The sequence below is a fragment of the Acomys russatus genome, chromosome 17 (assembly GCF_903995435.1).
Source record: "Acomys russatus chromosome 17, mAcoRus1.1, whole genome shotgun sequence".
NCBI lineage: Eukaryota > Metazoa > Chordata > Mammalia > Rodentia > Muridae > Acomys > Acomys russatus.
In genome coordinates, this window is record NC_067153.1 from 39,476,449 (window position 1) to 39,499,754 (window position 23,306).

At 55.4% G+C, this 23,306-nt stretch overlaps 2 protein-coding genes and 1 non-coding gene across 3 annotated transcripts; 1 reads left to right on the top strand and 2 right to left on the bottom strand.

Annotated features, from left to right (window-relative positions):
* Positions 1-162: 162 nt before the first annotated feature.
* On the bottom strand, positions 163-10,596 carry Dgat1 (diacylglycerol O-acyltransferase 1). The gene is made up of 17 exons (XM_051159813.1): positions 10,224-10,596; positions 4,431-4,518; positions 2,537-2,577; positions 2,359-2,444; positions 2,227-2,279; positions 2,024-2,129; positions 1,786-1,899; positions 1,626-1,700; positions 1,429-1,532; positions 1,305-1,343; positions 1,189-1,230; positions 1,069-1,113; positions 872-984; positions 732-797; positions 557-644; positions 405-467; positions 163-315 (listed from the first exon to the last, which is right to left on the bottom strand). The coding sequence occupies exons 1-17, from the start codon at positions 10,454-10,456 to the stop codon at positions 163-165; spliced, it is 1,509 nt and encodes a 502-aa protein (XP_051015770.1). The 5' UTR covers positions 10,457-10,596.
* Positions 10,597-11,742: 1,146 nt separating this feature from the next.
* On the top strand, positions 11,743-11,853 carry LOC127201926 (U6 spliceosomal RNA). Its single transcript, XR_007832261.1, has one exon. It is a non-coding gene; the product is annotated as a U6 spliceosomal RNA (small nuclear RNA).
* A 4,107-nt stretch (positions 11,854-15,960) lies between these two features.
* Scrt1 (scratch family transcriptional repressor 1) lies at positions 15,961-20,934 on the bottom strand. Its single transcript, XM_051159814.1, has 2 exons — positions 20,462-20,934; positions 15,961-18,521 (listed from the first exon to the last, which is right to left on the bottom strand). Exons 1-2 carry the CDS (start codon positions 20,574-20,576, stop codon positions 17,590-17,592), a joined length of 1,047 nt encoding a protein of 348 aa, XP_051015771.1. The 5' UTR covers positions 20,577-20,934; the 3' UTR covers positions 15,961-17,589.
* Between the last annotated feature and the right edge of the window lie 2,372 nt (positions 20,935-23,306).

Genomic DNA, 23,306 nt, shown 5'->3' on the forward strand with positions numbered 1-23,306 from the left:
CAGCACTGGCTCATACCAGCTAGACTTGGGTGCCACCCCAAGAGCAGGAGTGGGCCCCATAGGGGCAGAGAGGCCTCCCAGACTAGGAGGAGTGTGCAGACAGCCAGGAACTCCTCCAGAACTCCAGGCCCAGGTTAGGGAGGGCTGACCCTTGGCAGTAGCTCAGGCCCCCACGGGGGCATCATAGTTGAGCACGTAGTAGTCGTGGACATACATGAGCACAGCCATCGGCTGCCCAATGATGAGTGTCACCCACACAGCTGCATTGCCATAGTTCCCTTGAAAGAAGCGGCCTACAAACCAGGCCAGTGGGACCTGAGAACACACGAGGCTACAATGACCACAGGAGATGGGGTTTGGCACACACTCAGGCTAAGGGAGACAAGCTTCACAAAGGTGCTCACCTGAGCCATCATGGCTGTGAATGCCCAGAGACGGAACATACGCAGGGGGATGCTCACTAGGTACTGGAGTATGGGGAGAAGAGAAGTCAGTGTTTGAGGTGGTGGCCACAGCCCTGCCTGGAGGTGAAATGGGATGACTACAGAGCACTGACCTCATGGAAGAAGGCTGAGGCCAGAAAGACCCCTGTCCTGGCCATCCATCTGTTGCTGCCCAGTCGGAGCATAGGCTTATAGAAGTGTCTGCAGAGCAAGGAAGCCATAGGATGAGGCTAATGCCATAGGGCCCAGGTCCACAACCACATTCTACAGGTGCATACACCATCCTACCTGCTGCACCACTTGTGCACGGGGATATTCCAATTCTGCCAAAAGTAGGTGACAGACTCAGCATTCCTTGGGGTCAAGAAACAATGGGATAAGCAGAACATGCTATGACCTACCCAGATCCCTAGAGACACACCACTCACCACCAGTCCCTGTAGAATGCACGGTCTCCAAACTGCATAAGCTCTGCCACAGCATTCATACAGGAGTGGAAAAGCCAGTAGAAGAAGATAAGCCAGATCAGATGGTTGGGGACCTATGGGAGACAAGGCTCTAGGTTGCATACTTAGACACTCCACCTATCCCTCACATTCATCCCACTGGAGCCTCTGACACTCACGGCCAGCTTCAAGAGACGCTCAATGATACGTGAATAGTCCATATCCTGTGGAAATAGGCTGCTTCAGCTAGCTATTTCATCTACCCTATGCACCCCTCCCACAGGGGAACCTAACCTCACCTTGAAGGGCTTCATGGAGTTTTGAATAGTAGGGACCATCCACTGCAAAGGAGGGTACCACGTCAGTTTCCCTCAGCTACATTGAGCCCTTCCATATACCCACTCACACCACTTACTTGTTGGATCAGCCCCACTTGGAGCTGGGTGAAAAAGAGCTGGGGAAGAACAGAGCAGCCAGTTGAGCCTTCAATTGCACGCCCCAAGCCCTGCCCATATCAGCCCTCAAGGCCCAAACCTCACCATCTCAAGAACCCTTCGTAGCAGAAAACGCTTTCGTATTCGGGGGGATCGAGGAAAGTTGAGTTCATAACACAAAGTAGGAGCAAAAACGAAGTAGTAGAGATCTAGAAGGGAAGGCGGGTGCTAGAGCTGTGTAGCCTTGAGCCTGACTGACATTATAGCCCTGCCTCCAAAGCCCCAACTCCACAGCTCCTTACCTCGGTAGTTCAGGTTGTCTGGGTAGCTCACAGTCTGCTGGGCAGCAGCCCCATTGACCTTCTTCCCTGTAGAAACTGCTAGCAAAGCAAGACAGTACGGTGAGCCATGCAACCCAGGCCACATCCTATAGGCGAGTTCCCAGTCCTGACAGCCTCTTACCAGCTTTGGCCTTGATCCTTCGCTGGATCTGGCGGCACCACAGGTTGACATCCCGGTAGGAAAAGAGCTTGAGGAAGATGATGGAGTATGATGATAGAGCAAACACGGAACCCACTGCAAGATAGGGGGCTCAGCCATATCTGCCCACATACCACAGGGAAAGTGGGCACAGCCGTGACCACCCACATCACGTCAACAACTTGGGGCCAGCTCAATATGGGGTGGGATGGAGGCACACCTGGAGTGATGGACTCAACCAGTAAGGCCACAGCTGCTGGGAAGCAGATGATGGTGGCCAGGTTAACCACATGTAGCAGCAGCCCCATCTGCTCTGTCAGGGCACCCTGGAGAGGGAGAGAATATGAACCAGGTCCTCTGCCCTCATAAGAAGAGGGCAAGCCGCCAGTGACTTGAGCAAAGATGGGGATGGATACCACTTACCACTGCCAGGCGCTTCTCAATTTGAAATCCAGCCACAACAAAGATGTTGGATGCTGAGGACAGAAGCATCACAGGTTCAGGCCCTGGTCAGCCTGTTCCCCCACCCGTGGCCCTTCTTGGAGCACAGCTCACCAATAATCAGGCATGGGGCAGGCCAGCTGTAGGGGTCCTTCAGAAACAGAGACACCACCTGGATAGGATCCACCAAGATGCCATACCTGGGGAACGAGGCAATGGGGGCCTGAGTAAAGGTGGGCCTCGGAGCGAGCAGGCTGAGGTGGAGTAAGAGGGGATTGGAAAAGGTACTCACTTGATGAGGTTCTCTAAAAATAACCTTGCATTACTCAGGATCTGTAAGAGACAATCAGGAGGGTGCAGCTCTGGTGGTGCCATCACAGCTCATTCAACCCCAGCACCTCTAGCAGTTAACTTAGCAAGGAAAATAGCTATAGCAGTGTTAGCAATAAATAGATCAGCCCCTCTTGACAGTCCAGGTCAATTTGGGGGGGGGGGGGCACTACCCTTGCCCAGGGTGCTGGTCCCTTAATGTCTAGTTGAGAGACAAGAGGCTACATACAGTAGGCAGCAGAAGACAGGACAGGCAGCAGAAAACCCATCAAAGGAGAAAAGGGCAAGGTGGGTTTTTCTGTACCTGAGTCAGATATTCTAGCAATATACAAAGCTCCAAGAATGTGGCCCCAATGTAGCTCAACTAAGGACTAAGCCTCTGGATTCTAGCCTGAGACTCAGTGTTTGGCCTCCATCCTCATTCACCTCACAAGCACCAGACACAGGCCTGGGGCCACCAACTGTCCAACTACCCAAACAGCTAGAAGCAGTGGATAATACTGACGTAGGAACACTGGTGAGGTTCCTTGCCTGGATGCTCAAAGAAGTCACCATGGAGGTAGTAAGTTCAGGAGCACCATCCTCCTGTTTGGTACCTAAAATCACACTGCTCCATATCATCCCCCTGATCGCCCGCAGCAGGTAGCTGGAGCCCAGGATTCGGGACCAGAACACTGCCAAAGGCCAGACGAGGAGCTGAAGAGATGGCCCAGTAGTTAACAGCGCTGGCTGTTCTTCCAGAGGACTTGGTTCAATTCCTACCACTGAAATGGTGAATAACGCTATCTGTTAACTCCAGTTCCAGGATATCTTCTGGCCTCTGATGGGTGCTGCATGCACATGGTACAGAGGCACATATGAAGACAAATTAAAAATTAAAGGCCAGGTGGGTGCAGAAAGTTCTAACAGAAGAGACTGCTATCTGGACTGGCCAAGCACCTCCCTGTCCAGAAGCTTCTTTATAGACCAGCCTTGGCCATAAATAGAATGTGTCATCTCCCACAGGCTAAGATGACCTTGGCCCGCTGGCTCCACTGCTCACTTCTCACTCATCAGCCTCATAACGCCACAAGGCCTGAAGCTCTCAGAAACCTTTCAGGGCACAATAGGGTAGAGTCCCTTTCACACTAATAGCCAAAGAAGCCATGCCAGAAGCAGACACTTCTAGATGGGAGCAATCAGTATGAGACCATATCCAAGTGTTAGAAGCTGGGTGGTGATAACCCTTTGCCCCGACCCACCCATCAGGTTGTCCCTTTGAGCCTTGGACTCCAACAGCTTCTGGGGTGGGGATGCATAGCACCAGTAGGAACCAGCCCCTAGAAACAGCAGGCTTGGATATGGCATAGCACTCCAACCACCAATACCCAAGGACAAAGGAAAGGGACTAGAAGGCCTGTAAAGCAGTGGCTGGCTCTGCCAAGCATTTTAAGTCCATGAATCTACATGGCATAGAACATACATCCTCAAGATTTTTTTTTTCCCTACCCTTCCAAGGAAGCCTGGTACCCAGAGTGCCCCCTCCTTAGCCTGGAGAGCAACCAATACTCCACTCCATCTCCCTGCTCTTCCATAGCACACCTACACAGCCAAGGGTACTGAGGCACAGCCAGAGTATTCAAGATACTTATCATCTCTACTACTACTGAGCCACCCAGAGAACTAGCCTGGGACCCAAGAGAAAGCCAGTATAGCTCTGCAGGGATCACCCCTGCTTCACCCCACAAGCAGCCTAGTGCTTGCAAGCACATGGAGCTATAGCCTCCAAAGGGCAGAGCCTGTGCCCAGGGCAAGGACACCCTTGAAGGTTCTCTCTCACCTGGCCTCAGTGACCCTGCTCCCACATTTCTACTCACCAGCATCACCACACACCAATTCAGGATACCACGATAATTGCTGAAACCACTGTCTGAGCTGAAATAAGACTCTTGCAGACGATGGCACCTGGCAAAAAGAGACAGGATCCTTCCCAGTAAGCAAACAGCAGTAGGACAGAGGTAAGCCCACCATGACCCACTCCTGCCCAGGTGTCTTTTCTGCCTAGAGTTCATTACCCACCTGCAAACAGGAAGAGGACCTAGGCAAGGCCATTCCAGTGACTATAGCTACAGGAGGCAACGGTCTCAGAACTACCCAGAGGCCTTTCCCTCTAGACAGCAAAAAAATGTCCATCATAGGCAGAAAAGGCTAGACAGGCTTGAGCTCCCCCAGAAACCTCTCACTGCCACCTGGCTCTTGAGCCACAAAGATAATCCCGCCTGGATATCTGTGGACTTACCCAATACTGCTGCAGATTGTCCAATGTGCCCATCTCACCTACTAAATCACTCATGGAGGAGTCTCCACTGTAGTCAGCAAGCATCTCCTTACATTTAGACACAAAGGCCCAATATAATTGCTGGCCAAGTACCCACCCTTTTTTTTTTTTTAATATTTTATTTAGTTTTAATCTATGTGCATTGGTGTGAAAGTGTCAGATCTTGGAGTTACAGACAGTTATGAGCTGCCATGTGGGTGCTGGGAACTGAACCCGGGTCCTTTGGAAGAGCAGGCAGTGCTCTTAACCACTGAGCCATCTCTCCAGCCCCCAAGTACCCACCCTTAATGTACAGTTCTGTGTCCCTGACTTTGTTCTGGGGCCATAAGGAGACTTCTCAGGCCTGATGAAGGGAATCCCCCAGAAGAAGCAGGCTCCTTCCTTCCCATGAAAGCTCCCACCCAGTGGTATAGGCACTACTTGTGAATAGTAATACCAAACCTGGCAGAGGAGGGATGTATGACTAGAGTAAGGCCTAGACACTGCTACTGGCAAAGACAACAGGAACAACCCAGAGCCCTAATCCTAGTAACTAATGCCCTCACTCACACCAACTGTGGCTCCACCTTGCCCTCCAGCTGCTATGCCACCAGGAAGCCACAGAGAATTGAGCAAGACTTAGATTTTGTAAGCAAAGAGGCCAGGACCTCCCCTTCCCTCTCACACATACACCTCTACCCTGGGGCATCTGAGGAGGAGCAGGCCAGGAAAACTACTATAAAAACCATCCTACAGATGCCCTTTTAGAGCTGACCTTGTCTCACTAACAAGAGGCAAGGCCTCGCTTTGGTTAAGGTTGGAAGTCTGACAGGCCTCTCCAGAAAAAGGATCAAGAAGGCTGAGAGGCAATAGCAACAAGTCCAATCTTTGCTATCAAAGTAAAGATTTTAAAGATATATATAAAACAGGCAATGGTGGTGCATGCGTTTAGTCCCAGCACTTGGGTACACTACCCAGCAGAGGTAGGCTGATGGATCTCTGAGTTTGAGGCCAGCCTGGTCTACAGAGCAAGTTTCAGGACAGCCAGGACTATACAGTGAAACCCTGTCCCAAAAAACCAAAATCAATAAATAAGACTGAGACCTACTTGGCACCTAGACCCATCTACACTAGCTCCTGGTTAATAGGAGGGTAGTCACATCCCCTTTTTTGTTTGTTTGGGTTTTGTTTGCTTGTTTGTTTTTGAGACAGGGTTTCTCTGAGCAGCCACAGCTTTCCTGGCACTCACTCTGCACACCAGCCTGGCCTGGAACTCACAGAGATCCACCTGCCTCTGACATCCGAGTGCTGGGATTAAAGGTGTGCGCCACCACTGCCTGGTCAGTCACACCCCTCTCATTGTCTCTGCCATGCTAGAGCACCAAAGTCAGACAGTTCCACCCTAGCTCCAGCCCAACTCCTCTCGTGATTGTCCATTTCCTCAGGACTAGGCTTCCAGCATCTACACACTGGGCCCATATGACAGAAGCCATATGAAAGACAGTGATCTGTCTCTACCTGAACCTTTCCTCCCCAAATCTGCACCTGCCTCCTTGATTGCTGCCCTTACTTTGGTACAACTCCCCCACCAAACTGGTTTCACTGGCTTGATGTGGATGTCTTTAAGAGGTAATACCATGAACCAAACAGGAAGGCATCTCCGCATCTGTCTACCAGACTTCCCCACCAGTCTCCCTCCACCAAAGTGAAGTACACAAATATCCTAAAGCCTCCTGGCCCCAAAACTACCAACTACTGCCTGCACATAACCAAGCTGTTTCACAAGACTGACCTCTCTCCCTTTTGGGTAGCCAAAGAGACCATGCTGCCTTTTTTTTTTTTTTTTTTTTTTACCATCTCCACAATGAAGACAGAAGTGGAGAATGACTCCTGCTTTCCAGAGCTGGCAGCAAGCAAACCGTCTTTGTTTTGTTTTGTTTTTTAGGAGATATGATCTTTGTATGCCAGGCTGACCTTGATGATCTTCCTGCTCTAACTTCCCAAGTGCTGGTACTGCAAGCATGTGCCACCATATGGGGCGCCTTGCCTGGTTTAAAAGACAATGTCTTTTTTTTTTTTTTTTTTTAAGATTTATTTATTATTTTATAGTATTCTGCCTGCATGTGAGCCAACAGGCCAGAAGAGGGCACTAGATCTCTTTATAGATGCTTGTGAGCCACCATGTGGTTGCTGAGAATTGAACTCAGGACCTTTGGTCCTGAGCCATCTCTCTGGCCCAAAAGACAATGTCTTGAGAGCTTCTTTTCACCAGGCAGTGGTGGCGCATGCCTTTAATCCCAGCACTTGGGAGGCAGAGGCAGGCAGATCGCTGTGAGTTCAAAGCCAGCCTGGTCTACAAAGTGAGTCCAAGACAGTCAAGGGCTACACAGAGAGACCCTGTTTCGGGGGGGGGGGGGGGGGGAAGAGCTTCTTTTCACGTTCTTTCTGTCGGGTTTCCAATTCCTTCCTCAACTGTCCACACCCATCTCAGGTCTCTCTGTGGCTCTCCCATTCAGCATCCTGTATGCCAGAACAGGGCACCGGATCTCATTATAGATGATTATGAGCCACCATGTGGTTGCTGGGAATTGAACTCAGGCTCCTCTGGAAGAGCAGCCGGGGCTCTTAACCTCTGAGCCATCTCTCCAGCTCCCCTATTCAGCATCTTAAAAGCAGCATTCCCACTGCCCTGCTTTTACCCATGCTACTCCTTCCCTTCATAAATCAGGGGCATCTGTCCCAAGGGACAAAGTGCCCATCCACCAATGCCTGCAAAGGGCCAGGCTTGCCACTGTGACCAGAAGCAAGTGGGCTGAAGGGCAGGCTGCAGAAATGGCCAACAGGGAAAAGAGGCACTTGCTAGCCCCAATCACAGCTGCTTTTGCCACCCTCTCACCTAGTAAAAAGCCTGCCTATGTCCTGTGCCTTCCAGCTGTCCTACACTCACTCCCTGAGACCACAAGGACACAGGATAGCTGGCCTTCCTTCCAATATCACCCAGGCCTACCCAGGTAAACCATACATAGAGCAAGAAAGAGGTGGCATCCTCTCTTGCCTCTCCTTCAACTCGACGATCCCCATACACACATGCAAAGGTCTGTGCCACACCCAAAGGATCAACCCCCAAGAATGGGCTTAATCTGGAACCCATATAGAAAGAGAAGGGAACAAAATGCCAGCTTCTCTTCTTGCTGACGCCTGGCATTTCTTCTGTGCTGCCCTATGGGCCAAGCTCTGGGATACAAGATGGAAGCAAGATCCTCATAATTCCCAGACCCTGCTAGAGATGTACAAAAGACATTAAGGGACAAATACCCTGAGAAAAGCCCACCACCATAAGGTCTTGCATTGGGTGCCCATGAATGTGTGCAACCTGAAAAAATGATCAGGAGACAGAACTTATAGACTCATCTTGCCACAAGGTAGAAGACAGACATCCAGAACCGGATTAATAACCCAGCATAAAGTGAGCAGGAAGTCCTGGAGAGAGGAGAATACAGAAGCTCAAGGAGTTAAGAGGAAGGGTGAAAGGAAAGTTGGCCTGCCAAGAGCAACAACAGAGAGAGTGGGGAGTTGGCAAGAGAAGGGTGGCAATGGGGTGAGTTGCATGCCAACTCCAGGAGGGCAGTCAGAGCCTGGCCCACCAACAGGAAGAGTGGATCTAGTACCTCAACTAGGAGGCTGCAAGCACTGTGGCCTTCCCAAATTGGAATGAAGCCCACAGAGGGGATATACGCTCCATCCCCATCTCTGCAGTCTACCATCTATGGGGGGCAGGAGGGGCACAACCGGGACCCTACACACACACACACACACACACACACCTTTCCTAGCTTTGCACAAGCCTCACACCAGAGGACACAGAATAAGTTCAGTGGTCATCCAAAGATGTGATTGTTCTTTCTTGCCTATCCCTAAATATTAACTTGTCTACAACAATGATGACCCTACATAAAAAGATGCTATCCCCACTCACCTAGAGGTCATACTAGATAAATTCCTGACTCCTTCTAAAGGGCAGGGCAATGAGGGGAGTCAGCATACAGGAACTCTAGGAACCTTAGTGTCTTTTCAGATGGAGCTGGGCATGGACACCTTTAATCTCTGTTTGAGGCCAGCCTGGTCTATAGAGCTAGTTCTAGGACAGCCAGGGGTGCACAGAGAAACCATGTTTGTTTGTTAGAGGAGACAGAGAGAGAGAGGGAGGGAGAGAGAGAGAGAGAGAGAGAGAGAGAGAGAGAGAGAGAGAGAGAGAGAGATAGAGATGGGCGCATCTTTTCATATGGAAAGCAGGAAGCCAATCTCTCTCAAGACCAGCTTTGAATTACAGAAAACCACCATCCCTCTTAGGAGGACCAGCCTCCTCCCCCACTCTGCCTCCATGCCCTCCTTACCAGACCTTTGTCCACAAATGTGCCATGCCTGCCTCACACCGAAGTTATCTTATCTCCCAGGTGAACTGTGAACAGCCAAGGGCAGCCCAGGGGCCCCTTCCCCACAGTGCCCACTAGAAGAAAACTTCACCAGCCCAGTTATCCACTTCCTCCTAGCCCCTCAGCTACATCTTAATGCAGAGCTACTAAAGGGTCCCATGATGAACACCAAAAAGAGTCTCAGGGCCTGCCTGGAGGACGCAGTCAATGCTGCCCAGGAACATGATGCACTTCTCCATTGCTTCCAGTCAGACATTCAGCTAGGCAAGGCCTCTCCCATGGGTGTGTTCATACCAAACCTCTCTCCTGGACTCCAACCAAGGGATGAAAGTCTCACTCAGTAGTCAGCCCTGTCCCTATAAGCCTGCAGTCATTCTGGTAGCATAAGCAGGGCTTCGGGCTCTCCTACTTAGTGGAAGAGGGGTGAATAAGCCATGATGCCACTGCCACTCCGTTAGTACAAGAAAGCTTCCTGTATTGTCCCCTGCCCTGGGCAAATGCCCATTCCCCTCCCCTCCAAACAGGCTTGTGTCCTCAGGAGCCTCCAGCAGATACCGCTTCATCGTAACCCTCCCCGGAAAAACATCTACCTCCTTCCAAAGAAAAAAGCTCATTCATCTCCAACCCCCAGGGCTTAGATTTCCTGCTACCTGGCCCTCAGAAAGGACCTCAAGCGACTTGCCTCAAGGTGTACTTCCCTAAGCAATCTGGAAAAGGGGTTGCTTGCCTACTCCTCTGCCGGGGCTCCGTGGTCGGCTACTCGACCCCACCGGGGTGACCTTGGCAAGTGACCCTCTCCCCAAAGCCAGTGTAGACCAAGGAGGCTCCCAGACTCGCAACTCGCAAAGCTGTGGGCAACTTTTAACAACTGGGAGTGTTGCTGGGGAGATCAGAAGTAAAGGGTTCAGGCACTCCGCTACCTCAGCTCCCAGTGGCCGTCGCCCACGCTGGTGTGCCTGTCTTTGTCCGGGGTATGGGCTGAAACTGGAGTCGAAGCCGGAGCCGGCGCGTCACCCCGGGCGCCCAAGTCGGGGCCCACAGCCGCGTCTCGCACCTCCTCTTCGGATGCCATGGGCCCGCCGTCAGCCTGGACGGAAACCCGCGAGCCGGTCCTCCGACGCCGAGAGCTGCCCGCCCCTCCACGGTCGCCCATGGCCTAGGCCCGCACCTCGTCGCGGCCCACTCCTGACCCTCCGACTCGCAGCTCCTGGAACCTGCGGCCCCGCCTCTGAACCCTAAGCAACGGCCTCCGCCACCGCCCCTTGCCGGCCTCCGTAGCCGGCGCAAAGAGACACGAAGGATGCGCCGCTGCGGAGCAACTGACTGGCCCTGGCGTCTCCTAAGAGTCTATTTGTAGTCCGAGGCCAAGAAGGGGCGGGGCCTAAGCAAACATGCGGAGCACGCTGGGAACTGCGGTAGCAGAACGCAGAGCTTCCTGGGAGTTGAAGGCGTCACGAGCTGACGAACCATAGCACTCTGGGAACTGCGGTCGCAAACTAGCGGAGGCAACTTGTGTGCGGCTGGGCTGCGAACTTCGGTGGCATAGAGGGCCAAGGTTTTGTCTCGCTGGACCGCCGAGGACTACACTGGCTGCCGATTCCCTGGCAGCTGCGCACTTCCCCTGACCTCTTGCTTGCCCTTTGTCCCACTTCTGTAAAAACATAGTTTCATCATACCTAGCAGCGGTTTGGGTGTGGGTCATTTATGAAACCGTGTGCTGACATCTTGCGGGGTCCCCAATCTGTGTTCATGCACACAAATGGCGGAGCTAAGTGCCTTGGCACTGTGTAATTCCTAGCTGCTAGGCAGGAACAGCTTTTAAATGGACCTTGGAGAACATAGCCGCTCAAAGAATCAAACTGGAAAAACACCCAGACTCACTTCACAGCAAGTGTGTGCAACCGCCCAGCTGTTGGTTAAATTAAGCAACTCATCAGTCATCATGGCCTCTTCCGACACCCCAACCACTTGTTGCAGACCTGACTTAACCCACCTGGATTAGACATCTGGACCTCAGGAAACATTTGATTTCCTTCAGAAACATTATAAGGGACCAAAATGAAACATGACTTGATCTGGGGAATTGCAAGGCAGAGGGGCACCTCTATAGGTCAAGCAAGCACTCATCCTGGGGTTGGTAGCCTCTCCCACAGGGTGTCACCAGCCTTCCTATTGAGGTCGCCCCCACTTCTATAGTATCCTCTGACTCTCTCCCTCTTGTCACTCTGTCTTCATGTCACACACCATGATGAGCAGTCGAGGCTACCTTATAGGTGTCTTCCTGTAAGCATAAGAGAAAAGCAGCCCCGAGGGATGGACTTGCGTGGATCAGAGCCAACCTGATGTGTTCGGTGTCTCAGAACACTCCTTTGTTGCTGACCCAGCATGTCTTTGTGAATACTGACCCCAAAAGGAGGCGGAGTGAAAATGTCTCTTTGAGTGCTCGCTCACTTTGGCAGCACATATACTAAAATTGGAACAATGCAGAGATTATGAGCCTGGCCCCTGCACAAGGATACCACGCAAATTCTTGAAGTGTTCCATATGTTTTTTATGAATAAAAAGTAAATAGAAAAAGAAAACACACCGGGCATGGTGGCGCATGCCTTTAATCCTAGCACTTGGGAGGGAGAGGCAGGTGGATCTCTGTGAGTTCGAGGCCAACTTGGTCTACAAAGTGAGTCCAGGACAGCCAAGGCCACACAGAGAGACCTTGTCTCGAAAAACCAAAAAAAGAAAAAAGAAAAGAACCTCACTTTAAGAACCTCAAGTGTGAGTGTAAGTCATGTGAACCCTGTCATCCCTTCCTCACTCCTCCCTCTGTCAGTGGGTATGAGGCTTCCACATGTCCTTAGGCTACCACTCTGACTATATCAACTTTCAGTGTGAAACCAAAACCTAAAAGTGAGATGTTGAGGGGCTGGAAAGATGGTGGTTAAGGGCACTGACTGCTCTTCCAGAGGACCTGGGGTCAGATGCCAGCATCCACATGGCATCTCACAGCTGTCTGTACTTCAAGATCTGACACTCTCACATAGACATAAAAGCAGGCAAAACACCAATGCTCATAAAGGTGAATAAAAAAATTTTAAATGAGAGGTTGAGACCTAGCCTGCCATTAAATCAGCCGGAGGTGAATTTTCACACCAACCAATAGAATGAAAGACCTCCTTGGAGGCAGCTATTCATTCACATTCTGGCTTAAAGCTCTCAGCCTTCAACAAGCCATAGGAGCCGGGTGGTGGTGGGGCACGTCTTTAATCCCAGCACATGGGAGGCAGAGGCAGGTAGATCACTGTAAGTTCGAGGCCAGCCTGGTCTACAAAGTGAGTCCAGGACAGTCAGGGTTACACAGAGAAACCCTGTCTCGAAAAACCAAAAAAAAAAAAAAAAAAAAAAAAAAAAGCGGAGGACGGTCCTGTGGAGGAGACCTGTGGCAAACAGACAGGACCTATATTGGAGTACCAGGGTCTGATTCAAAGAAGAAAGGTTGGAACAGATGACCGAGGGGGAGGGGTTACCCTCTCAGCTTCACAATCAAAATCTAGGATGAAATGTAGCCATGGGTTCCGGGAGAACAGAAAAAGAATAGGTGAGATTGTCTGGAACTAAAGGTATAGATGGAAGAGATGGCAAGAAAATCATGATGCAGAGCCCCCTGCTGGAGGTGACCACGAAAGGGGTCCAGGCCCTGGAGTAAGGAGCCTTGCAAGCCTAATGGAGTAAGAGCGTCAGGAGGGGGAGGAAAGTGGGCCAGGAAGGTTTTACTTTACAGCTTCAGGCTGACCCCAGCACCCTGGGGTCACAAGCAGGTCAAGGAACCTGCTTCCTTGGAGGAGGAGGAGGATTTGCAGTGATGGAGAGGTAGGCTCATCTCAGCCCGCCACGAAGTTGTTTCCATCCTTCTAGCCCACTAAAGAAACAGAAACATGGGCTGGAGAGATGGCTCAGTGGTTAAGAGTGCCGTCTGCTGTTCCAAAAGGTCCTGAGTTCAATTCCCGGCAACCACATGGTGGTTCATAACCATCTATAATGAGATCTGGTGCCCTCTTCTGTCTTGAGGGTGTATGTGCAGGCAGAACATTGTATACATAATAATAAGTAAATCTTAAAAAATAAAAATAAAAAAGGCTTCCTCAAATGTTTTTGCTACCTGCCAAAGTGGCGTTTGAATGAGTGGAGCCAGGGCTATGTAAAGGCAATCCTGGGCTGTTCCATCCACAAGCTATCCATCTCATTCCTGAGCCTGAGCTTCTTTTGCAAATAGGAAATCTCTTACTGAGCGGTGGTGGCAAACACCTTTAATCCCAGCACTTAGGAGGCAGAAGCTGGTAAATCTCTGAGTTCAAGGCCAGCCTGGTCTACAAAGCGAGTTCCAGGACAGCCAGGGCTACACAGACACCTTGTCAATCTCTTTCCAGTTAGGGACAGTGACAGTTAAGATCCTTCTGTGGATAGCCTGGTTAACCACCTTCTCCCAAGTATGCCCTCCCCCACTATAATATTCTCCAAGCTGCTGGCACACAGGCCGTGTCCTACTGCAGATACATATCTCTCTCTCTCTCTCTCTCTCTGTTTTTTTGACACAGGGTTTCTCTGTGTAATCTTGGCTGTCCTGGAATCGCTTTGTAGACCAGGCTCACCTCGAACTCACAGAGATCCACCTGCCTCTGCCTCCCGAATGCTGGAATTAAAGGCATGCGCCACCATGCCTCAGCAGCTCATCTCTCTTTTTTGTTTTTTTTTTTTTTGTTTGTTTGTTTTTGTTTTTGTTTTTCGAGACAGGGTTTCTCTGTGTAGCCTTGGCCATCCTGGACTCACTTTGTAGACCAGGCTGGCCTCGAACTCACAGCGATCCGCCTGCCTCTGCCTCCCGAGTGCTGGGATTAAAGGCCACCACGCCCGGCTCATCTCTCTTTTTTTTTTTAGCCACTGGATGGAATCTGAGTGGGTCTGACTCCTGCTTTGCCATGATGGGGCCAGTTGTACTAGCTCTGATCTAAGACTGACCTAGTTTGGCCGTATGTACACAAAGTATCTAAGCCAAAGTCACCTCCCACCTGCTTACCTGCTTGCCAGGGGTCACTGCTGGGTGAGCCTTCCACCCTCACTCCTGCCCCTGTGACTCTCTCTACCCAGTACAGCCCTGCCTCCTACTTCCTATATTCGCCTTGTCTAGAATCTGAGGGCTATGGGTAGTTGCAGAAGTGCCTCTCTCCCTGGGAGTCTTGCACTGGGCCAGCCTCCCTGTCCAGCAGCACAGGGGCACGGCCCCACAGTTTAGCAATCTGATGGAGAGCAGCAGGCCTCGGGGACAGGGACTAGATCCTGAAGTCTCTATGGTCCCGTTTCCTCCAACATCATCCCAGAGGCTTGCTAAGGATGAGGGACCCAGAGCTGTCACTGCTGCTGAAGAATTACTAAGGGTGATAGAGTAGAGGCATTCCAGGCCAGGGGCTGCTTTCAGGTCAGCTTGGGTAGAATCTAACTTTGGGCTAAAGGCCCAGATGCTACGAGACCCCTGAATACCTGAGCCGGAACAGACTCAATTGCCCTAGGGGAATTGTCAATGGCTTTGCCTTTAGGCAAGGGTTTCTCTGGCCCAGCTGACCTTCTCCAGTAGGAGAAAGGCCAAGGTCAGTGCTTCATGTGGAATTCCCAGCACTGGTCTGAGCCTGCAGAACCGGTAAAGCTCCCCTTAGACACCCTCAGATACCCCTAGCAGCACCCCCAACAGGACACGCCAGTCAACACTCCAAGTTCTATCAAGAGTGGCATTTATTCTCCTCGTGGAGGTGCGGCGCTCCGAGGAGCTGGTGCTATTGTGCTTAGGAAGGAGGTCTGTCCGTCCGTCCGTCTGTCCGGCCGGCCCGGCCCCAAACGGGGGCGGAAGAGGGACACGGCCCGAGTAAAAATCCCGGCCTGTTGCGGGCCAGGAGTATGTACAAGGTGGCGGGGCGCAGGCAGGGATGGGGGCGGGGCGGGCCGGCAGCCACAGCCCCCACCCGAGGGCCCCCCGCACCTCGGGCCCTACTTGTAGAATCAGTACAAAATAGGTGCTACCTAAACGTTCCTTCTACCTGAATTCGCTAAGTCGGTTATTGTGCTGCTCAATTATGGGGGCGGGAGGGGGCCCATGGCTTTCCACGGCGGCAGGGTGTGGGCGAAGCGGGAGATCCTGGTGGGCCCACAGCCCTTCCAGCCTTCTCCATAGGTAGGTAGACAGGAGTAAGGAGTGGGGCAGGGTGGGCGCCTCTGTGTGCGTGTGCATGCGGCACAGGCTGGCAGGCCCGAGCTGGGAACTGTGGGCGTTTCGCCAGGTGGCATAAAGGGGTTAGATATGGGCACTGCTATGCTAGGCCTGCGGGTCCGCACCAGGAGGGTAGCCAAGCTTGGTGCTGGGATGAGGCTGGCCATATATACTCCAGCGTGTTGCACCTTAGCGGCACAGAGACAGCAGAGCCTCGTATCTCAGGGAGTCAGAAAATGGGTACCTGTATGGGTGTCCCTGGGGAAGCTGGGCCCCCAGACCCTGGACCTGTCCAATTAGAGCTGGGAACATAAGGCCCAAGTAAAAGGCAGAGCCTGACTACACCCAGCATATTCCAGGACCGAGGTGGGTAGGAGAGGCCATAGGGGCCCAGGGATCCAGCCTTCTGCCCTGGCCTACCCAAGCGTATTGGGCCCTGTCACCGACAGGCACCTCCCCGAAGGTTGCCGCATCTCTGACCGGTTTAGGGGAATGGGCCTGGCATATCGTAGGTACCCAATGATGGGTCGGTGAGTGATGAAGGATTGACAAGAGAGGCCTTGAGTGATACCATTCTATCCCAGCCTCTGGAACCTTGACGCCTGCCGGGCTCTGCCCTGGGGTAGGGAATGGGGAAAGAAAGTCTGCGTGGCCGGCCCCGCGCAGCATCCCTGATCTAGGGGCCTATGGGATGGGTAGGGCAGGGGATACCTGATTCTCAGTAACTCTAGAGGCTGCGGCAGCTTCACATGCAGTGCGCGTTATTGCTCTATAGTCTGCATCGGACTAACTAAGAGGAAGGGGAGCGGGCAGCCCCGGGAAGGGTTGGGAAGAAGGGTGGGACTGCATGCAGTGATGTCACAAAGGCGGCGGCCAATAGGGCGGGCCCTTGGGGTAGGGTCACCGCCAAGGCTTTGGCATAGACGGGTGAAAGTTGGCAACCGAGTGGGGGTGGGGCCTGGGCCTCCGGGAAGGGCCTGCCTCTGTGAGGCGAAGCTCAGGGGCAGAGGAAATGGTCCTGGACAACCTAAGCCCCGGGCGTCGGCGGGAAGGATGAGGGTTAGGCGCCCCCTCCCTGACCCGAGTGCAATCCGTTCATAAATAAAATGTATAAATACAGAAAGAAAGGAACCCGACGCGTCCGCACCCCCCCCAGGGGGCTTTACCCGCAAAGCAAATACAGAGGTGTGTAGAGGGCAGTGGCACGCCAGCCTGCCGGCCCGGGTATCCGTCCTCCAACACCCGAAGCCTGGGGAGCGAGGGAGGGGGCCCCGGGGCAGGGCGGGATCGGGGTCTGAGTAGGTCGGATAAGTTCATGCGATTCCGATATGTGTCATTATTATTCGTTATGGAGGACAGAGCCCCGGAAGCCGGGCTGGAAGAATTCGGATTTGGCAGAGGGTGCGAGGCGTGGGTAGGAGGGAGGCTCGGACTGAGGCCCCAGAAAGAACCCGAGGGAGAGGGTTGCCGCCGTCCGCGCCCCTCCCCATCACCAAATCGCCTAGCACTCCGGGAGGTCTGCAAAGCCTGTGAAACACAACGCCTCTGTGGCCCGCCTGCTTTCCTGATCCTTCTCCGGCCAGCTGCCCAAGTGGAGCTGACTCCCTGGACGCCGGGCTGAAGGCTTGGCCTGGAAGGCTTGGGAAGGGATGGGGAAGACCTGAGTCTCTGCAACGCGATCCAGGGGTGCAGAGGAGGGAGGAGGGCGCTCCTTACCTCACCTCTCACCCCTGTCTTCAGAGACCCAACTAAGAGATGAGGTTCGGTTCTGGGTCTGGTAGACCCTATTGCTGGGAGAAAGCCTGGGGCACCCTGGAGGAGAGGGGAGGGTTTTCAGGGTGGGTCTCCCCTCGGGACCCTATTGCTTGAAGGGGCTGGCAAGGCTCCTGGCGAGCGGGCGGGGTGGGGCCGGCTCCCTGCCCCTATTGCTGTGAGGAGGGGCCCGCCCTCCAGCCCCTCCGCCCGGACGCCAGCGGAGACTTCCCTGGGGGCCCGTATTGCTGAGAGCCGACCTGGCTGGCGGAGGCCCCGCTGCCCTAGGCTTGAACCGGGCTGAGCTGTGGCGGCGCAGGGGTTGCGGGGCCGCCGGCGCCGCCCTTGAAGCAGGCTGACTCATAGTGCTTGTTGAGATAAGACTTGAGCGCGAAGCTCTTCTTGCAGCGCTTGCACTGGAAGTGCTTGAAGGCGGAGTGCGTCTGCATGTGTGCGCGCAGGTTGGAGCGGTCTGCGAAGGCCTTGCCGCAGTGCGCACAGCCGAAGGGTTTCTCGCCCGTGTGAGAGCGCATATGGCCCTGCAACAGCCAGGGCCTCGAGAAGGCTTTGCCGCACACGCCGCACTTGTGGCGCAGGTCGTGCGTGAGCAGGTGCATAGCCATGGCCGGCATGGACACGTACACCTTGCCACACGTTGGGCAACGCCTTGCCAGCTGGCTGTCCAAGCTGCGGTGCGTTTGCTTGTGGCGGCTCAGGTTCGACGACGTGGCGTAAGTTTTGCCGCACTCGCCGCAGGCGTGCCGGCCACCAGCGCCCGTAGCTCCTGGCCCCGCACGCGCCTCGGTGCCCGCCCCCACGCGCGTGCCGCCCCGACTAGCCGACCCTGATCCAGAGCCTCGCGTGCCCGGCCCGCCCCCACCTCCAGCGTCGCTGTCGGGGGCAGCCACCGAGGCTGTGGAGGGGGCCGCAGCAGTGTTAGCATTAGCAGCCTTACGGCGTGAGCGCCCGTCAGTGATGAAGAAGGCGTCGGCCGCGTAGCCTTCGCTGACCGCCGCGTCGCCGTTGATGTAGCCGCCAGCAGCAGTAGCCAGCTCTGGGCGAGGGGTGGGCGGCGGTGCTGAGCCAGAGGCCGCGGGACCAAGCTCTCCGCGCACAGCCGCAGCATACATAGGCTCCGGGGATGGCCCTTTGAGCAACGCCGCCTCAGCGTCGCCATCGTAGACCGACGCAGGCCCCACGTAGTCACTGAGGTATCCTGAGGGCGGAGGCGGACAGACAGACAGCGGGAGGGGAATGGAGCAGCGGGCAAGACACACGTAAAGCGGGCGGCGGGAGACCGAGAAGACATAGCGGGGGACGTCAGGGTCCGAAAGGAGGGCGAACAGGGATTAGGACAAAGGAGAAGGGACCGGGGACCATAGGGCAGAGAGGATGGAGACCGTGGGGAGGGGAAGAGAGGAGAGAAGAGAGACAGCAGAGGATGAGACAGGGCCTTGGCAGGGCTCCTCCCCCGCCGCCCGAGCGCCCCGCCCCCGCGCGGGGAGGCGAGAGATGCATCTTCGGGCGCGGCTGCCCCCCTTCAGCGAGCCTCAAGGTCAGGGGGGAGGGGCGGCGCTCCTCTCTTCCTCCTCCTCCTTCCCCTCCCCCTCGGGTTCTCCCCACTTCAGCAGTTTTCCCTGATTATGCAACACACTGCAGACCCGCCGCGCACAAAGCCAGAGTCTCCAGCCCAGAGACCCCGACGGTTCTGCCTCTTCGTGATCCCCGGGGCCTTCTTCGGAACCCCAGAATCTGCTTCCAGACTTGGGGCTGTCCCTCTTGTTCCCTAGGTGTGCCAACAAAACCCTAGTGACTTCAACCTAACCAGCATCTCTGGGCCATCACCCATACGCTCCTTCATCTTCCATCTCTCTAACCACTCGCCGGAGCCGATCTCTACCCTTGCCGCGAGAACTCATGCATCTCTACCCCTTGCTTCCCATTATCCTGGGTCCTGCTTTGTTCCACATTCTTCTTTTCTCCCGATGCCCTAACCCTTCTGGGGAGCTTCTCAGGCTCCCGTCAGGGGACTAGGAAAGCTGCCAGGGTATCCTTAGGGGACACCTTAAAAGACAAGCTGCAGGTGGACATCGTTCGTGCCAGTAACTGCAGTTGTTCCAAGGTACAGGACGGATCTCACAAACTCAGACTCATAAAGGCATACCCTTCACAATGCAGGCTCTGACTCTTTCAGGGTTACACTTAGGCTCTCAGCAACCACCGGGGCCTGGTGTCATCTCACAGGGTATATGCTGTATGCTGACCCTAGCACTGGAACTCAACTCCCACATATGCAGGGTCACACATGCAGTCAGTCATCCAGACACACTCTCAGTCACATGGTGCACAGCGGCCTCAGAGTCACGTGGTCTCATGTAGTGGCACACAGGCAGGCACACATACAGGGTCACACACAAACGCACAAAGTCACATGGCCACACGCAGTCACATGGGCCCACACAGGCTTATGCTCTTGCAGGTCACACTTGCTCTGCCACCCCACACTGCTGGCACTCCTGGCCCCCTTGCCCGCATGCTAACAGTTGTCCTTGAACTTGGGCACCCTTACACAAAGAGCCTCCCCTGACTCAAATACCTTGGCTTCCCTTGCTGGCCTCTTCCTCCCTAATCCTGAGCCCAGGGGAGCTACTGCTGTTGCATCTTCTGGTACCTAGGCCCTGACAGGTGGGTGGCCCTGCCAGACCCCATGCCTACTCCCTAGAGCTCCCAGCATTCCCTAGCTAGCCCTAGTAGGGGGTTTTGAAGGTATAGCCAAAGAAAAGTGAAACAGATCCAGATTTTTGGGTGTGGGTTTGCATGTGCCCATTTAACCGGGTCCTGTTGTGTTAGCAGGTTTCCGTGCAGCTGTGTATTTCTCAGCACAAGTCTATGTGTGGGTCAGTGGGTACCTTCAGTGCTTCCTGTTCCTGATCCCTCTTTCCTACCTCTCCTGTACCCACACTCTACCCAATCTTGGAAGCTGTCTGGCCTTACTCTCTGCTCCCCTTTCCTCAGCCTTCATTCCCGATTCCAGCTTCAGGCTGCTTCCGTTGGATCCACATCTCCTCCTACCCTGCCACTCCACCCCCACACTCTGGCCATCCACCCCTTCCTGCAAAGCCCTGGGCCCTGCCCCAGCTGCAGTCCCGAGCGCACCTTTATCTTGCAGTCGCACTCCGAGATCGCTGCGGGCGCGCCCGTAGGAGCTGTCGAGGTCTGCCGAAGAGAATGTGTCAAGTTTGACCTTCTTAACCAGGAAGGACCTGGGCATGATTCCTGCGGGGCTTCGGCAGTGAGGGCCTGCAGAGCCGGGGCTCGGGGGGACTGCGTCCGCGGCGAGGCCCCGTCACCATCCGAGGAGCCGTGGAAGCAGCACTGTTCCCAATCTGGCCTGTGGATGCTGCTGGGCGAGTGTGGTCCTCTCTCTTCTTTCTGCCCTGCGTCTCTTCTTCACCTCCGGATCGCTCCACTCTTTCTCTCTCTCTCTCCGTCCGTCCTTCCTTCCTCTTATCTTCTTTTCTCTTCTTTCCTTCCTTCCTTCCTTCCTTCCTTCCCTCCTCTGGTCCCGGCTTCCCAGCCCGCAGTGCCGCCCCTGGACAGGCGGGGGAGGAGGCTGGGGGGGGCGGAGAGGGGGGGAGCGGCTCCGTCCCGGGCCCGGAGGCTGCGAATGGGTGCAGGGCTGGCCCGGCCCCACGGCCCCCTTCCCCTCCCCCCCCCGCCGCGGCGGCGGAGGCTCAGTCAGCGGCGCCCCATGCCCCCGGGGGCGGCAGCGCGGGGCCAAGAGAACACGACAGTAGCAGCGGCAGGAGCACCAGCAGCTTCAGCACCGCGGCCAGCGCTGGCTAGGGCAGCACCGCGGCCAGCGCCCGGGCGCGCTCAGCTGGCGCTGGCGGAGAGGGGCGGGCCACCCAGGCTTGGTCGCCGGGCGGGGGTCCTCGGCGGGGGTCTCTGGGAGGCTGGCTTTATTGTTCTGCAGTCGGAGCGGGCGGCGGCGGCAGCGGCGGGCGGCGGGCGGGGGTCCTCAGGGGGAGGGGTGCTCAGGGAGGGCGGGCCGAGAAAGGAAAAGAGAGAGGGAGGGACGGGGGTCCAGGGGCGGGGCTCCGCTCTCGGACAGCTCTGGGGCAGGCCTCCAGAGCCCGCAAGCCTCTTCTGCCTACCGCCGAGCGCAGCCTCTGGCTTTTAAAGCCAAGCGCTGGGGGAGGGGGTGGGCGGGGAGGGGAAAAAGGCCGGCGGAAATGGCTGCGCCCGGCTGGGTCGGGCCAGGGTCTCCTGGGAGGGGTCCTGGGGATGCCTCGCCTCGACTTGTGCGGAGTTCCCCCGTGCGGCTCGGGGAATGGCGACCTGATACTTGGTGACACAGTCGGGCGTGTGGGGAGAGGTAGGAATGGGCCGGGCACTCTCGCACTCCAGACTCTTGTTCTTTTGAGGAGAACGCAAGCGGACCTCAGTCGAGTCCACGCTGCCTTCCATAAGGTCAGGAAGCTAGGCGCGGGATGTGCGGAGGCGGGGAGAGGCGGGAGACCAAAGGAGTGAATGCTGAGGCAGCGAAAACGCAGTGTGGAAGCCTGTGTGCGCCCAGTGCCGCAGTGCCTCTTGCCATTCTGTCACCTCGGCTGACCCTGTGCCCGCTGGAGGGACCTCTCTGCCCCCATCTCTCCCTCGGGACGGATATCCAGCACTGTGGCGTCGGTGCAAGATGAGTGTGCATGATGAGAGGGGCTGCCATGCCCCTGTTCCAGAAATTCCGCTTCATTGGTGGTTTCCGCCCTTCCGCGCGTTTGCAGCTTCCCCAGGCGGCCCGCAACCAGGCGGATAACCCTTCCCGTGGCCGCCCGCCCGTAGTTTGCAGCCCCCATGACGTCAAGCCCAATGGCCAATGGCGGGGCACTGGGGCTTGGGGGCCTCACAATGGCCGCGCGCGGGTGCATATGTTCCCAATTAGGGCCGGGCGCCGCCATTGTCCCTTCGTCGCCCCCTCCTCGCTTTGGGGTCTCTGAGCTGAGGTCTCCTCACGCATCTGCTCGAGCTAGCGACTATGGTAGCGGAGCGGCAAGCGGGGACTGGCAGCGTGGTGACCTTATACGGACTGGCCTGGCGGGCGCAGGCGCCTGGGTGGCGCAGCAGTGCTGAGCTCAACTCCCTTCCTCCTGCTGCGCGCTAGGCTGCTACCTGCATCCATTGCCTCGCGTTCGGCCACGGTGGGTGTGAGCTACCTGCCCTACACACTGAGCTTGGAGGCCACTTGCCTGCTCTATGCTAGCGGCCCAGCTCCTCAGCGGCGGAACATTCATCTTGCGTGGCAGGCGCTCCCGAGGGGGCAGAGCGAGTGCGGCCTCCCCCTTATCGCTGAGCAGCAGCCGGCGAAGCTCGCCGTAGGGGGGGGGGGGGTGGGGGCGAGGGTTCCCCGCCAGCCACACCGCTTGTCCGGGCTACTTCCCAGAGGGGACCGTCCAAGGCGCAGCCGGAGGCGTCAGGCCAATTAGCATTTTGATTGCTGGACGGGAGTGGGGGGGTTCATCTGGAACAAGGTCTAATTACCAGGCGGACCCTCGGGGCTCAAGCAGGCTCGAACCCACCCACCCCCTTCCCTTTAATGCCTTCTCCGGGACATTGTCCCCGCCCCCAACCCAATCCTCTCTCTTCCTCTAGGTCCCCTCACAGCCCTTAGTCATCCTGTTTCGGTCCCCATACTTTGCCCCTCGGGTCCCTTCTTTCTTAATTGTCCTTAGCCCTTCCAGTCTTTCCTGGGTCGAGTCCCATTCTTCTGTCGCGCTGTGCTCAACTCTCTTTTCTCCACCTCTTCAATCTGTCTTTATGTTCCGTACACACCCCTTCCCCCACTTTGTCCATCTTCCCTGCTCCTTTGGCCCCTAACCCCCGTTACGGGAGAGACCGTGCCTGGACACATATGGCCTTGGGTCTCAGGCCCAGGCAATAACGAGGGAACCGTTCAAAACAGGCCTTGCTCTGGCAATAGTGGATCCCTCAGGACTTCCCCCAG